Raw genomic sequence first — 16,553 nt, forward strand, 5'->3', positions numbered from 1 at the left:
AGCGCAGGCAATAGTGCCTGGTATGCAAACGCAGGGCTTACTAGACGTTTGGAGGACACTACACCGTGACAACTGAGAGTACTCATTCTACTCCTCTGTGCATAATATGTACTCCTGCATAGATATGTGGCCGGTAACCTCCCCACTGCTCAACATGGTTACAGTGTGAGATCCTGCCTCGCACCCTTTCGGACCATTGCCGTATATCACTCACACTGGAATTCCCTGCTCCAGGGGGTCCCATCCACACTGGAGGTCCAAGCCAGCTGCGCTATTAGGCACAGCCTTCTCGATGCCCATGCGCAAACAGGTGGCAATCTATTTCGAAACTATTTGGGATCCTTTTCAACTGTGGCAACCATGTGGCAGGCTTTCAAGGTCTTTATCCCCATTGCTATTAATAATAGAACCATTGGCAGATAAGATAAGAACCGAGCATCGCCGAGCTGGCATACAATTAGAAGGCTGATCGGAAATTATATAATTATTATTATAATTACATAATTGTACGCTGACGATATATTACTGTACATAAGTGATCCAGATGTTAACTTGGCCAGGGTCCTGAACACGGTGGTGAGTTTCGGGAGGTATTCTGGTCTGCATTTGAATAGCAGTAAGTCAGAAATGTCCCCTGTGACTACCGGGACAGAGGGAATTACTCACACAATGTGGCTGAAGTGGGGTGCACACTCGATTGGTTACCGAGGGATAGTAGTAGCACGTACCCCTGGTCAAACACGAGAACTGGACTATGGGTCCTACATGGGGGTTTTAAAGATTAAACTACAGAATTGGGGGAAGATACAGATGTCAATGGCGGGGAGGCTATCCTTAATCAAAATGGTGATACTTCACAAATTGCTCTACATGTTTCACGATATCCCGCTTTGGCCAGGCCGCAAGCTGTTCCACGACATTAAGACAGAATGTACAACTTTTATATCGGCCTGAAAGGCAGCACAAGTGAGGTGGGTACATTTGACCAGACCATACGAGGAATGGGGTTTTGGTGCACCCGACTTCGAACTGTGTTATATTGTGGCACAGGTGCAGTATGCGACCTACTGGGCAATGTCCTATCACGCACTACCACATTCACGAATGGAAAAAGTATGTGCTGGTCCAGCCTCATTGACCTCCCTCCTGGTTGGCGGTATGCATCAGACGCTGCACCGGTTAGACCCAGTGGGTGCAACCTGGGAGGCATGGAAGAGACTAATGGGTAGAGGGACCCAAGCACCATTATACGACCGGTTTCTTCCCCTGTGGGATATCCCGATGCGCCCCCAACCCGGGACTAGGGCATAGTCAAATCTTGGAGTGCAGTGGGTGTCCACACGGCTGGCGACTTATCTAAGGATGGCTGTTTTGCAGAGTGGGAGGTGTTCAGGACAGCCATAGGAGGAAGCTTTATGCAGACGCCATATTATTTACAGATGCGCAGGCGCGGTCCCGGCACATTGGCCCGCATTCCCAGGGGAGCCACCATCACACCCATGTCTATCATACATATTATAGGGGGCCACCACTAAGAAAAATATCTCAACAATATGTAAACAAGCACAATCTATAGATGCTGGCACTCCAAGTAATGCACGCTCCAAATGAGGTGCAGACCTTTTGGTAGACTTCACCGACTCTGCGCATTGTTGAAAGGGGTTTTACTGAATTCAAAGTTCAGGCTTATACACTTCAAAGTTTTGAACAGGCTATATTTCCCCCCGGCGAGGGTGAATGTGTTCCGTACCAATGAGATTAATCTATTTCCCAGATGCAGAGATAGCAATGCCCACCTGCTGCATATGCTTTGGTCCTGCCCTAAACTGTATGTATATTGGAATACCGTGAAGGCCACTCTGACCGAGATACTAGGGGGGCACATAGATTTATCGGCGAGCGATTGCATGATATGATATAATAGGTTATCTATAATGCGCTTAATACCCAGAGGTTTCTAAGCACGGACCCGGGGATCGAACCTGTCGTGCTCCGTGTTGTCTTGCTTCCAAGGCGAGCACGTTGCCCCTGAGCTATCCTGCCGAGCATGCTGTGCTACATTGGTCAAATGGGTGTACCCCAGCGCAAACTCTTGAACCTTGGTTTATTGCTGGCCAAGAGGGCAATACTTACGAGGTGGACGCACAAACAGCCTCCCACAAAGGAGATATGGCTGAAGGATATGGTCTAGGCAAATGATACTGAAGAATTGTATATCACCCCAATGTCTAGTGTCTCCAAACCCACGGACATATGGTCTGAATTTCGGGCATACCTGGCCACGGCTGACCCACCTCCCTGAAGTGAACTACTAATTCCCTTTTCTGCTATGATTTCTATACATGTGTGTGTGACCATCGAGAATGTATTTGATTTGATCATGCTTCTTAATTCAAATGTGGTAAAAATACTGTTGTAGTCCAAGTGTAATAAATACACAGTAAAACAAGAACGAGCCAACAAGGTTTCCTCTCATCCTTGCAGGTTCGGCCCACGTTTCCCGCCACTCTCGGACGCTTATGATAAGGAGTTGCGCGCAGTGGCTCGAGATATCTCCAGGAGACTAGGCTACGCGTCCTTCATCCATGAGGGCGTGTACTGCATGGTGGGAGGCCCCAACTTTGAGTCGGTGGCCGAGGCCCGCTTCTTGAGCAAACTGGGAGCAGATGCTGTGGGTAAGTGGCGCTTGGGCTGATCTTGTTTTTTTGGCTTTTAAATGTCAATATCTTTGTATCTGTAGTGTTATCAGAGAGTAGGCAGGTCTGTTTGTACCCCTAGGGGCAATTTTAGTCATTTGCAATATTAAGAGCAAAGAAAATGTTTAATCCTGGCAAAAACAAGTTAAAATGCTTTATTGCTAAAAGTGTAGATGGCTTCTGCAACTAGTGCTTGCGGGAGGTATTTGCAATTTAATCCGACTGCGGGTCCTAAAACAGGCAGAATTACTAGGAATGCAATGCTTTTCCTTCAGCATGATAATGTTGGGAATGTACCAAAATACCTCAGTCCATCACTGAGAAGCCCAGAAATACCGAATATTAAGAGCCCCATTTCACTATATATATAATAAAAAAAAAAGGTGGCGGGGTATGTGTGGGCAATTCAGGCGTCTCCCTCTCCCCCTGCATACAACAGTGGTGAAATGGGGTTAAAAAGAAAAAAAAAAAAGTATTTTGGCCTTCGACATTTTTTTTTCTCGAAATGTTCACATACATCCATAAGGTCTTAATGGCAGATAAAACATTGTTTGCAAGTGGAGCAGGGCAGGCAGACCGACACGGGTTTATTTTACAAAAGTGCAAATTGCATGCCGGGGGCTGTCAACATTAGCATTTACATGCCGGTGGGTCCCAATAAGCGAAATCGCCTTTACTCTTTCGTTTTATGCTCCCTTTTGTCAAGAGATAGATGCTGACTGCAAATGATCCTTTGCAAACAGCGTTTACAACGGATTCCAGTGCAATCTGCCTGCTTTTCGCAGGCGCTAAATGGAGGTAGATTAATTAGGAATGCATTTGGTTTGCACCTGCAACGAAAATGTCATGCGGGCGTCAAAACAAAGTGCTCTTTAAAGCCAAAGGAGGAAAGCACGTTATGATGCCAACTCCACTTAATACCCCTAGTCAACCTGTAAAAAGAATGAAAATGACCCAGAGAAGTAAAGCAATGTGCACGTTTTTTACGCCTTGCTTTTTTCTTTTAGTACGCCTTGGTTTACTGCTCCGCTTGTTATAAAAATGACCCCCATGAAATCCTGTTCTGTCTCCCCGTTCCGCTTGCAAAAACGCTGAACACACAGCAAGGTGGTAAAACGGGTGCTAAAACAGGTGGACTTGTCTTACGCCTGTTTTAGCACTTGTTGTACCACTCTGGAGGAGTTTGAATTGGGCCCCATCGTGTTGGTTGTTGATGATGTGTTTACCTGTTCGCAGAGTGCGGAGGAGGTGGGGAATGGGGGGAGGGGGAGTCTGCACTTCAGCCACCAAAGCTGCGCCTGGTCACGTGTGAAGCTTGCACTATTGCTGCCTCTGCTCTGCTTGTTCTCTGTGTGTGAGGGAAGCTTGTACTTCCGGTGCTCGTGATGCATCTGTTCTGCATGTGTGTGTGATTCACAGGACACCTCTCTGACTACAGGTCCCCACTCTGGGTGACGCCGCATAAGGAGGAAACAGCCACCCATTCACAGATCATACCCCTGAGCCAGGGCTCGCTATGCCATTCATTTTTAAAGGGCATGGGTATTTTAGTACCACACTATATTTGGGATCAAGAAAGAGAGTAAGGTCTCTTTACACAGAGTTAGTTAGGCATATGATTCCCCCCCCCTAGGAGAACATTAACACATTTGCATTGAGCCAGCCATTAGCCATTTCTAAGCATTCGCAAAGCATGCTCTAGTCTAGAGAAAGATGCGATGAAATGGACATCGATCGCAGGAGGACCTGTTTCATTGCCTTTGGAATATAAATGAAGCAATGGGAGTGTAGCTGCTAAATGAGGCAGAGTGGCTGCACTTCAAATCTGGCACGTGCTGGGCGAGGCGGGGTTCTCGTGATTCAGCTGTGAGCTGTCGCCATCGTCTTCTCTTACAAGTGATTCTTCGTCTTCCGTGTTGGGAAGTCAGGTGACTCTGGGCTCTTCAGATGCACGGGTTTGGATAATGGGAGCGATCCCTAGGTGCCCAGAGCAGTACCCACCCAGGCCTCATTGTGGTCCATTCAAATGCACGTCTTGCCTTCTGGTGTCACTGTGCAGCTGGGTGCTCTTTGCCCTCCCACTCTTCTTCGCCCTTCTATCTTCCTGGAGAGGGCGAGGTATTCCCAACACATTGGCAGAGTGTGTGAGCAGGATATGATTGTTTCCAATTAGAAAGGAACCAACTAGCTTCTTCATGACCCTAATAAAAGCTCTGAAGAGAAACACCAACCCCCCCTCCCGCCCCCCCAATACATGGCTGCTTGGGCATGCCATGTTCACAGAGGTAAACTTGCCTTACAGATTGTGTTGCATTTGCTTACTGAGTGAGCGATGGAAGCCAGAAGCGTTAGTAGGGGAGGGGGCTGAGGGGTTATAGCCCTGGGTCTTTTGGTTGTAGCCCCGGATGGAAGCTCAGGGGCAACAACCAATAGGCCAGCTAGCCCCGAGTCCTGACAGTCCTGGCATTAGCCTAGCCCTGGATATTTTCCAGACCTAGCAACACCCCCTGTTGATGTCTTGTTGTACATGTTCTGTGTGTCGGGGATCATTTCTCTACTCTAGTGGCAAGTGCTTTATCTGTTGTGCGTGCAGTGAGAAGGGTGCCTGCCCTGCTCACTGGGATCATCGCACTGACCTTGCAGTGGCTCTAGCGATCTACAGATGTCAGCATAGCCCGAGCCTAGCAGAGCCCTGGATGCAGCACGTAATGCCTGAACCTAAAGCTCGGGCTGTAACTGCCCTTCCTTTCTTTCTTTCCTAGGGATGAGCACAGCGGCAGAGGTTGTGGTGGCCAAGCACTGCGGGCTAAGGGTCTTCGGCCTCTCACTCATAACCAACAAGGTGGCCAAGGAGTACGAGGGTGAGGATGACTTGAGCCATGATGGGGTGCTGGCGATCGGGCGCATGAGGGCCGTCACGCTGCAGACGCTGGTGACAGAGCTGGTGGGCTCCATTGACCCCAACAATAACCTGATCGATGAGGATGTGAAGGAATTGTCCCTCTGAGGCAGACTCAATGCGCTTTTACAGAAAAGAATGAAGTGTGCGCCCATGCATCCTGCAGGCATGCACACCGCTGCCACATTCAAACACATGCCACCTCTGGTGGGCGAACTCAGCCCACTGCTGCTGTCACCAGAGACGCCCAGTCGGCTGCTGTTCTCCTTACTTGCACGGATTATACAGCAAGCATTGAAAGTGTTGTGTGATGTCATGCTACTGTAATTTGTATGGCGCTGCCTTCATAGGTGCTACTCTTTGAACATGATAAATGATAGGCCCTGCATCTGTGCTCTCAGGTGCATCTAGCTGAGGGCCTTACTTAGGCTCTACCATGTGGTAGAACCTAAAGAGAATTTACATGGTGCCTCTAGCACCCATTGAAAGCGTTTACAAGGTTGTTCGTGATGTCACCCATTACACTTGCCCGTTCTGAGTTTCCTGTTTCACTGGAGCCCCTTATACAAGGGCCATCTTTGTGAACTTCATTCCATTTAAACTTTCTGTGTCGCCTGTTTAGAGTGACTTTCCATGGACTAGTTTCTTTGGACCCTTCCTGGTGTCACCTGTCCCTTGGGGCCGTCGAATGAATCAACTTCTTTGAAGTCATCCTGTTGTCACCTGTCCATTGTGGCCCTCCAATGCAGCTCCTGATTTAGGTTCTTCCTGGTGTCACCTAGACCCTCCCAGCAATCACTTGCTTGGGATTCTCTTGGGTTGACCTGCTTCCTGGACCTCCTCATGAATGACTGCCAGTTGGCCGCTGATGCTCCCTGCCACATGGGTCCCTCCCATGAACCGGCTCCTTTGGACTCCCTCTTGTGTTAATCATTTCAGACACCCCCCATTTATTATCTTCGTTGGCCTCTTTGTTGTGTCACCTGATACCAGGGCCAACCAATAAAGCACTTCATTTGACACTCCATCCCACAGCAAGATTGACTCCATATCCTAGTGGTTACAGTGGTTGATACGGTTGTGTTCTTTCATTAGAAAGCTCCTCCTCTCATTAGAAAACTCCTCCTCTAACTTTGGGTTATACCATTTGGTACAGTCGGGTTTCCTTTTGCCAGAGGCCCCCTCTGAGATGATGGCTCAGTTAAATCTTCTCCCCTTACAGTGTGCTACAACAGCTGGTATAGACTGGCTTTACGGAGCATTTCATCTGAAACAGCCAGGTTTACTTTGGTGAAAGTAATTTCCCCCTCTCACAATGGGTATAAGAAAGGGTACTGTCAGGCCTCGACAGTAGGAGTATCCGGCAGTTGCTACAGCTGTGTGTCAGTCAGCAAGAGGGATCTATGCTGCCTTTGGTGGGTCGGTCTGGTGACCTCTGGATCGAGGACTCTATCTTCTACAGTAGTTACGATAGTTTGTACAAATAGGTTACCTTTGGCTGGAGTAGCTTTCCCCGCGTGGTTGTTACAGTCGCGCTTCTGACTGATGACCCTCTTGCTCTCATGGCCAGTTTAATCAATTGATATAATCAGGTTTCATTGGACTAGTCATACCTTATAGTGGGTTAACATTATTGCTATAGTTGGGCTTCATTTTTCTCCTTGAATGGTTATATTAGTTGGAACTGTCATATTTCTTCAAACCCTTCACCTCTCATGTAGATATGACAATGGGCACAACCAGATTTCATTGGAGCGCCAACCCTGGTTGTGGGTTGTAATAGTTGCCTCTTCTTTGGATGACATCTTCCTGTTCTCACAATGCTCACAATACTTGGTGACGTCATGCTACTTTGGACACCACATGGATATGACATTGGTTCAGTAAGATTCTTTCGTGATCTCCCGGTCATGTGGCTATAGCAGTTTGTCTAGTCCGGTTTATTTGGAAAATCCCCTCTGACGGTGCTTCTAGCAGTTGGTACAGTCACATTTCCAATGTATCCCCTCACACAATGCTTATAGCAGTTCGCATGTTTCGTTTGTTCTGGAAGGAGAAACCATCATGGAGGAGTTTGGGCCAGTGGAGAAGAGTGGCCCACTGTATGGACAGAAGTGGTCAATTTTATGCTCCATTTGGAGTGAGTGGCCACGGGAAAATGATTTTACCAGCGTGGCTCACACTATATATCCTGTAAAAAGTTCCATTATTAGGGCAATACAGAAAGTTCTGTACGAAGATAGTGAACAATTAACAAACCACATGCAGAGAGTGTTACAGGCAGCTCAATAGAGGAATTGCATGCATGCTAACTTTCAATCCAACTTTTCCTCCTCCACCCATTTTCATTTCATGTCCTTTTTTAGTTTTGGCTATTAGGTGGCACTGGAAGCGCTAACTTTAAGCCAAAACTATTGTCATTAAAATAAGAGCTTCAAATAAGAGCTGTGAATGAGGGTCTGCCATGCTTTTCAGTGAAGATGACATATGAGGATGGATACATAGGCTTTTGGTGTTGTTTGGCTATGTATCCACCCATCGAACGCCTATTTCTAAGTCAAATCTGATTGTCCACACATTCCACCCAAAACCACACCCCTTTTTGCACTTGTTCCCTGCATTTGTATTGTGTGCTGAATTTGGCTGCCATTTTTACTTCCAAAATTGTGGCCCGCTATATTTTAATGTTTCTAAAAAGTTATTTTACTTGTTTATTCTTTGCAATGAGTTTTCTTATTTATTCCATCCTGTTTTACCAGTGCCAATTTTTAACAGCATTTTAGAGACATACCATGGCTGCATTAAGCACATTACTTAAAACTTGAATTTGTATGTACTGTATAATAAAAATATTATTTAAAAAAAAAACAAAAGCTCTTAATTGTGAAGTGATGCAGTGCTGCCCACTGTGTGCAACTGTCTAGGGGCGCCCTACAAAGCTTGCAACGAAAGGTCGGACATCTTGAGCGGGATCCTACGTAAGAACAGATGGAGTAAAATAAAACACGTTGGAGTTCGAACTTTTTGACTACATTCATGGTTTATTTTTGCCGCTTCAAAAGGGGCCACAGGGCACCATTAGGCCACTTCAGAGTACAGAAACTGAATAGAATTTGCAGACAATCACAATAATGAATTGATAACTGTTACAATGGACAGAGTGGCGGATGGTAAGTTGCCATGCAAGACGAAGGCCTGAAGAATACCCTATGTGTTCACTCTTTCCTAAAGGAGTTCCTAGAGGGAGTTCCAGGCTACGGAGCCTTTGCCTAGTAAAATATGACCTTCCAGGCCAGAGGTTCTCCATTGCCTGTTGCACATTTGTGTTTTGTCACAGATCTTAATGCCATGGAAAACATTTCTTGAAGGAACGGTTTGTGCAGGTATTTGGAGCTTGGTCCCAGTAAGAACTGGGGACCAAGGAGACCTTTCATTGTAGAATTGTCTTTACTTTTGTTTTTTAGCCTCTTAGGCCATAGGTACATGTCATAAAAGGAGTTTATTTTACACATATGATATTCATATTGAGAAATTAATTTAATGGGAAACCAGTCAACAAGATTGCACAAAAGCTTGCTGTTCCCATTTCCATGGGAAAGGTTTGTTCTTAGGCAGCACAAAAACTGCTGGATGGATTTTAACCAAACTTTGATTAGTAGTCAGCACCTGTGCCAAGTCACATGCTTCAGTTGTTTTTTGAGAAAACCATCCAGTATTATTTTTTAGGATAAATAAATAAATAAAGTAGGCCAAATATCCATAAAGATTTTTTTCAAAACCATTAGTTGAGAAAATATGCCATGGCCCATTTGAGTCTGTTTTTGAAGCCTGTTTTACCCAGCAAATTAAATACATTATGTGTAATAAAATTTGAAAAAAGTAGTGAAATGCACAATTGCAATGGGGCAAACTGTTGAACAAATATATATATATACATATATATATTATTCACTGGAAAAATCTTAGTTGAGGTGCAGTTGAGTTGTGCAGATTTAATGCAACAAAACCCTTCAAATTCAGCGGATGTGGGAAGTCACGAACAGCTGAACTCGGCGCACTATTTTATATGTCATTGTAAATCCGTTCTCTTATGTATGTGCTCATGGGCTTTGCAACGGGAACACGCTGAGTGAAGCTGGTCATGACATCGCACATTCACTGAATTCCAAGGTTTAGGTTGCATTAAATCTGCACAACTTAACTGCACCTTAACTAAGGTTTTTTCAGTGAATTGCAAGGATTTTGTTATACGAGTTTTTTACAGGGAAGTGGCCACAGCCGTGTTTGCTGTACATGTTCCCCCGATATATTTCCTTTGGACCCACTATGGGGCCACTGCCTTTGGCCGTGGCTACTCTACATGTCTTTCAGGCCCACTAGCCAGGGTCTTTGGCATGGGCGTAACTTTTAAAACACTACCTTTCTTTCCCGCTCACTAGCCATGGCCTTCGCCCATGACTATTGGCTCCTTTACATGTTGCCCCAATAGCTTTCTTCCAGACCTACTAGCCACTGGCCATGGCCACTCTACATATTGCCCCAATAGGTTTCCTAATCGGGCCCACTAGCCATGGCCAGGTCCACAGCCTTTTGCCATGGTCCTTTGACATGTTGCCCCAATAGGTTTCGTTTTCAGCTAACCCCGGTTATTTCGGAAATGATGCCGGTAATCTCAAAGAAATGGTGACTTTTTCATTTCTACCAAGCCTCTCTGCTGCAAAGCACCATTGGAGATATAGCTATAATTTGGGAGAATAGATCACCCCCTTCGCCATCAAACATTTTAACAACTACTGCATGGAAGAACCCCAGATCCCTCCCGGAAATTGAATCAACGATTCGTACCCAAGTTGTTTCATACCTGGTCCAATTCCGTCCAGCAGTTGTTGCTGTGTGCTGCGCAGAAATTTGGAATTTTTACTCAATGGGAAAGTGAATGGGAGTAGGCCGGAAAAAGTGGTCTTTTGCTTTCTTAATTTCATTTTCATTTTTTAATGAATCTTTCCCAAAATGTCCAAACTTGGAGGTGGAGGGCTACCAAACCTTTTATTTGCAAAATATCAGCCAAATCCTGCATCCTAGTCAAAAGCTATTAGCAATTCAATTTTCGGGTTTCCTATGGAACTTGATACTCAACTATAGTGTAGCGACATCCACACTATAATATATGTATATAGTGAAATATTCATGGGTGAAACTAATGATTCAAAATTTTTCTTTATCATGTATTACCAAAGCATTTAAAATGTATTTCAACATTTCTTGAAAAACAAGCCAGTACCAGATATTTACATGTGAAACTAGGTCAAATAAGAGAAATTAATGATCATTCTGCTGAGAAACAGCAAACTCAGAACTACAGTTCCAATCAAAGGGTCAATAAATACCTCCTCAAGTTGGGTTCCATCAGCAATAAATAGGGATCCTAACCCCATGGTCTCAATCTGAGGAACACCAGAAAAATGTTAGCCCAAAATCATCACAATTCCTGTCCATTGGCCCGGTAATGTCATTCTTCTGCATCTCTGCCCCTGGGTGGCACTGTCTGCAGACCCACAGGGTTTTTTCTACCATCTTCAGAGAAGACCCTAGATCATTATTTAAAATTTCATTTCAGCAATCTGTTTATACGAAAACATGGACTTCAGTTGCCATAATGCACCTTGTGGCAATTCTCATTCCCTGGTTATTCCTATGCATCAGTCTTGGAACCACAATCCCCAGGACCAGAGGGAGGAGGCAGATTACCTTCAGGTGTGCTGCTCCAGCAGCTGCTAATTAGCGCGCTTCAGCACAGGGCAGGGTAGTATTTAAGCAGGTGCATGCAGGAGCACAGGGCTGTTGCATTGAGTTCGATCCCCACCATTTTTCTTTTTTGCCTCGAGACTCGATAGTCTGCTGTTTCCAGTTGCTGTCAGATTCTGCTCCTGTGCCCTATGCTCCCTGCCTTGCCTCGGAGGGCATCCTCTGAAGGTTCCGGTTGGACCCATACTGGCTTGTCTCGTGTAAATACACTCCTTGTTGGTGCCTGTAAAAGTAACTTACACAGAGGCATTGAGCTTCCCTTACATCTATGGCTAGTCTCTAGTCCAACCTGTGTACACATCCTAGTGGGTTTCCTCATTGTTTGTCCAGTGCATGGTTCCCATCCCTTCTTGTTTATCATTGAGGTCTACCCTTTCTTACTGTTCTGTTGTTCTAAATTACCTTGCCTATTCTTCCTTCTTGTTTAGCCTCCTGCTGTATGTGCTTACCTGTCCCCTTACATCAGCACAGCCACCCAAAACCTACCTGGGTGCCCTGCGCAACCACTGACAGATAATCCCAGCACCCACACAGATAAGATTCATCAAATTAAGAGAAGCACCATACAAGGTATTATGCAACAGGGAATAAGGTTTCAGCCTTAGAGAGTCAGACAATGCAGTTGACTTTTATTTCATCTGCCCGGAAAAATGCGAATGAGAAGAAAGTGATTTCCTTTGTATTGGGGAATGATGTTTGATAAATTAGAAGCTTGGTATCCAAAAAGGTTTAAGCAGGCACAGAAAGAGAAACATTATGTTTTTAAAATGGTTTTGAACCTCCCCCTGTGAAACGGTTAAAGCTGGAATCTAAACGGACAAAGGACAGCAACCAGGCCGAAGATAACACGTGGTCTGGCTCTAGGCCCTAATTCTGACTATGCTCTTCAAAGTGTAGGTCCTTCAAGGGAAAGAGTGGCCACAAGGGATCATTTTTGGCAGATTTTGACTCGGCTTTGAAGATGGATGCTGCGCAAAACAAACATTGTCAGTGTAGGCGACTCCTTTGCAATCCACAACCACATGCTCTTTGCAGGAACCAGCATATAGCATAGAAATACTCCCAGATTCTACAAGAAAGAACAGTTTGAAAATGCAAAATAAAAGCAAGCTTGCTTTTCCAGATGCCGAAACGGTAGATTTTAGGCCAATTAAGAATGCAAGGGAAAAAGTATTCATCAATAATAATAACGGACACAATGTCAACATCACCAGGCTTCCTCCCTTAATGCAGAGGCATAAAACAAGTCATACAAAGAGCATCAGTAAGATGAAAAGGCATCTCATTGAGAACTCCTATTTCTTGTGTAAATTATGAGTAAAAGAAAATAATATGATAATATTATGTGCCTGTGTTGGCTCAGAATCAGATTCACACAGGAGAAGTGTTGAATATCGATTCCCAGGCTAGTCTAATTCCACATTCCCTCTTCCAACAGTTACAGGTGGAGAGAGAGAGGCGGTGGGCGGTGCCCACAAAATTCATATTTAACCGTAAACCAGAATTCTAATGAATTTTCATGGAAAACAAATATAAATCGTTGGATCCAGAGCTAGAGCTTAAGGTGGGCCACCCTAGGTTAAATCCACTGATAATAATAGAAAGCAATAAGACTCACTTTGTTGCCAGCGAACCATCCAATTAAGACACTGTCACCTTCAACATTATCAATTAGATCATATGGACCTAAGTACCTCAATCTATAAAATAATGCAAGGCTTTCAGCTACCAACTTGATTGAAGAGACTGCCGTCCATAGATATTTATTTCAGAATAATCAGACACCCTGCATCACCCTAATATCTTATGATCCGAACTTCACGGCTTGTGTTGGCAAACATTTTGTGATGTTGATACATTGATTGGAAAATGGGAACCCGAAGGACAACATTTTAAATTTTACTCAGTACCAGATTTACAAATATTTTCCCTTCAGCCAGTCCTTCAAGTAAATGCAATCACAGCATTTGGCAATATAGAGGAACATCAAGATTTCTATACATCCCTATGTATACATTCCAAATGATCCCTAATAAGGAAAGGAATGTTCTCACTGAAAAGAAATGTCAATGATTCAAGGACAATTTCCTTATCTGTTTTGTTCCCATTCAAGACTAATCATTGGATGATTTAATGCTTCCGGCTCAGGGCATGCTGTCATAGGCCAATGTTTTCCACCGGTTACTATGGTGGGCAAAGCTTTGTTCCAGAATTTCTGGGTATATAAAGACCCCTGCTATGATATTCACATTACAAACTAATTGTCACATCCACTGGCTGTGGTGATGGGTTTAGCAATAAAAACATGAAGTCCCACTTGGGGGAAACCACAATAGATCTGCTGGATATAAATCAACTCTTTAAATCTTCTAGCGGTTGCTACTCTATGCTGTGGAAGCTCAAATAAAAATAGACTTTACCATCCCTGGAAATATTTTATAGTTTCAGCTCTATTCATATGTTGAGGGATTCCAGACAGTGTCTAAGACCAATAATGCTCTGATCTCCATTAGTAATAAACTACAGCAAATGGGTGTCTCTGTGGAGTACACTACCTGAACAGAAGAAAAACCTCCTAGTATTTGTAGGAAAAGCTACATTAAATGGATTGGCTGTTAGTGATATATTTCAGACTTGACATCTGCTGTTACTGACCCCTTAACCGAGGTTTGTTGTAAAAGGTAAGGCATTAATATGAAGCCTTCTTTACCAGTCCGGACGAGATATTTGTCCCACAAGCTATTTAACCACACAGAGGAGAAAGGGAACGAGGTAATATTTCAAGCCCATGGATTACTCCACATCAGAGCAGGGTTTTCTTTGTATTGGCATTTCAATGTACATAAAACAAAACCCCACATTCCCTTTCCCCCCCATTGCAATCCCATTGCCCCGTTCCCACCCATCATCCCAGTCCATCATTACATGTAAAAGCATCAGTAGTGACTGTTCGTTTTCAACTTTAAATACAGTGGTTTTGGCTGGTCTAAACAATTCCCAATATACGTAATTTCTGCAGACAGTATAGAACATTATAGATTTCATGTAAAACGTCTAGAACTACTTTCCAGTCTTTGGAGAAGGCAGCTTGGTCTCCCTGTAAAGAATATGTCATCCATTCCATAGCAAGAAAGTTCCAAATTTAGCGAACCATTCTGTGGGGGGAGGGGATTCTTTCGATTTCCATTTTTGAACGATCGAAAGTAGTGCCGCCAGTTGCAATATAACATATGCTTTTTGTATTTACTGGTTGCTGTCTAAAGGCCTTCTCTGACATCTATAATAGAGATACGTGTAAGGAACTTGTCTTTTGCACAGGAAACATTTCAATCATATGTTTGTTTACAATTATCCAATAGTCCTTTAGTACTGGACAGCTCCACCATACATCTACCCAATTCCCCACCCCTCCAGCATCCCTCCAACATAGCTGGGTTCATTTTATTCAATCGGGTTGGAATGCAATGCCATTGAACCATTATTTTAATCCAAAACTCTCTAGTTTGGAGTGATCTTGTGAGTTTGGGAATTGCTTTCCATAAGTATTCCCCGTCTCAGTCTAGTATCTCCTCCCCCAATGTTATTTGCCATTGTCGCTTATAGCTGGTTAACTCTTTAGTTTCCACCTCCCTCATCAGTTTATGGAGAATGGATAGAAGAGCTTTATCTCCTGAATCAGATGTTACACATTTTTCTAGGGGTGTTAATTCTCTTATCGCCACAGCGTGTACCGGTGGAGCTAGGATCCAGTGTTGTACCTGAAAATACTGGAATCTACCTCTTTCTGATATACCCATTTCTTTTTTTTGTATAAATGTTTTAGCTTCTGCCCCCTGAAGAATATCTCTAATTTTAAAACAGCCTGCTTGTTTCCATTCTTTAAATGCGGTAGGGTTTATACCGGGAGTGAACATTGGGGTGGGTGGAGAGGGAAATGTGGTCCATTTATATTTTTTAACTATCCCAGTTATCTTCCACTAGTTTTGTTATCTCGCTTGCATGTTTGTTAGTTGGGCAATCTTTTTTTGGCAACCACAATACCTCCGATAATCGGGGTCCCCCACTGCCTGTTCCATCTGGATCCATCTTTTTTTCTGCTTCACCCAAAGACCACTCTTTAATTACCCTAAGTTGGGCTGCACAGTAATATTTCAATAGATTGGGTAGGCCCATCCCACCCTTTTCAATGGGAGCATTAACATGCTCAATAAAATTCGGGGAGTTTTATTCTGCCATATAAATGTAGATATGGCTCTATGTAATCTACGAAAAAACATAAGAGGGACTCTCAGCAGTAAAGCTTGAAATATGTACAATGCCTTGGGGAAAGTGACGATTTTTATGGAGTTTAGTCTACCCAGCCATGATATAGTGAGGGGGTTCCACCTCTTTAATTGTGTTTCCAAGTCATTTAGCAGTTTGGGATACTTTGCTGCATATAGGCCTTGTAATGTAGGTGTTATTACCACTCCAAATAATAGTATTTCCTGCACTTGCCCACCATAAACAAGTGTGTTCCCGTAGATTTTGAATGTCAGATGGTGAAAGTGACAGATTTAAAATCTCGGATTTAGTCACATTAATCCTTAATCCTGCCACCTCACAGAAGAGTTCCAATTCCTGTGTAGCTATCTGTAGAGAGTTTACTGGGACCATCAGCATAAGTAGCATATCGTCGGCGTACGCCATTATTTTATGGGAAATGCCTCTGAAGTCTATTACTTTTATTCCCTCTGTTTGGCGAACCTTCCTAGGAGGGGCTCTAAGTGAAGTGCATACAGAAGTGGTGACAGTGGGCACCCTTTTATCAGAGCTTTTTTAATCGAAGTTCCTCAAAATTGTCAAAGTCATTTAAGATCTGTCAATTTGTCTAGAAGTGGACATGTTAAATCTCTCTGCCAGAGGTATTTCCTGGATGAAATTTAATTACCGAATAAAGCAGCAGAAGAAATTAGCCAATGCCTGAACTACCAACGAAGAAAAACAGCAACTCGGACGCACATTCGTAGACTTCTAGGGCATGTTCTTCAAAGATTCCTTCACCTGCAGAAGACCAGCCAGCATGCATTGCAATTCCAACAGATTCCAAAATGGAACTACTGGTTGTAAAACAATACCAGCTACCCTTCGCCTCTCTAGAATACTTGGCTGAG

The 16,553-nt window shown here is 44.0% G+C and overlaps 1 protein-coding gene across 1 annotated transcript in view; it reads left to right on the forward strand.

Annotated features, from left to right (window-relative positions):
* Positions 1 to 8,468, forward strand: part of LOC138580425 (purine nucleoside phosphorylase-like) — a 47,261-nt gene extending 38,793 nt beyond the window's left edge. Inside the window, exons 5-6 of the mRNA XM_069650960.1 lie at positions 2,485 to 2,675; positions 5,459 to 8,468. Coding sequence (XP_069507061.1) covers positions 2,485 to 2,675; positions 5,459 to 5,703 — 436 coding nt within the window. The 3' untranslated portion in view covers positions 5,704 to 8,468. The remainder of the gene's footprint in view (positions 1 to 2,484; positions 2,676 to 5,458) is intronic.
* Positions 8,469 to 16,553: the final 8,085 nt, after the last annotated feature.

Source organism: Ambystoma mexicanum, chromosome 3p, assembly GCF_040938575.1.
Source record: "Ambystoma mexicanum isolate Mex_15411 chromosome 3p, UKY_AmexF1_1, whole genome shotgun sequence".
NCBI classification, from domain to species: Eukaryota; Metazoa; Chordata; class Amphibia; order Caudata; family Ambystomatidae; genus Ambystoma; species Ambystoma mexicanum.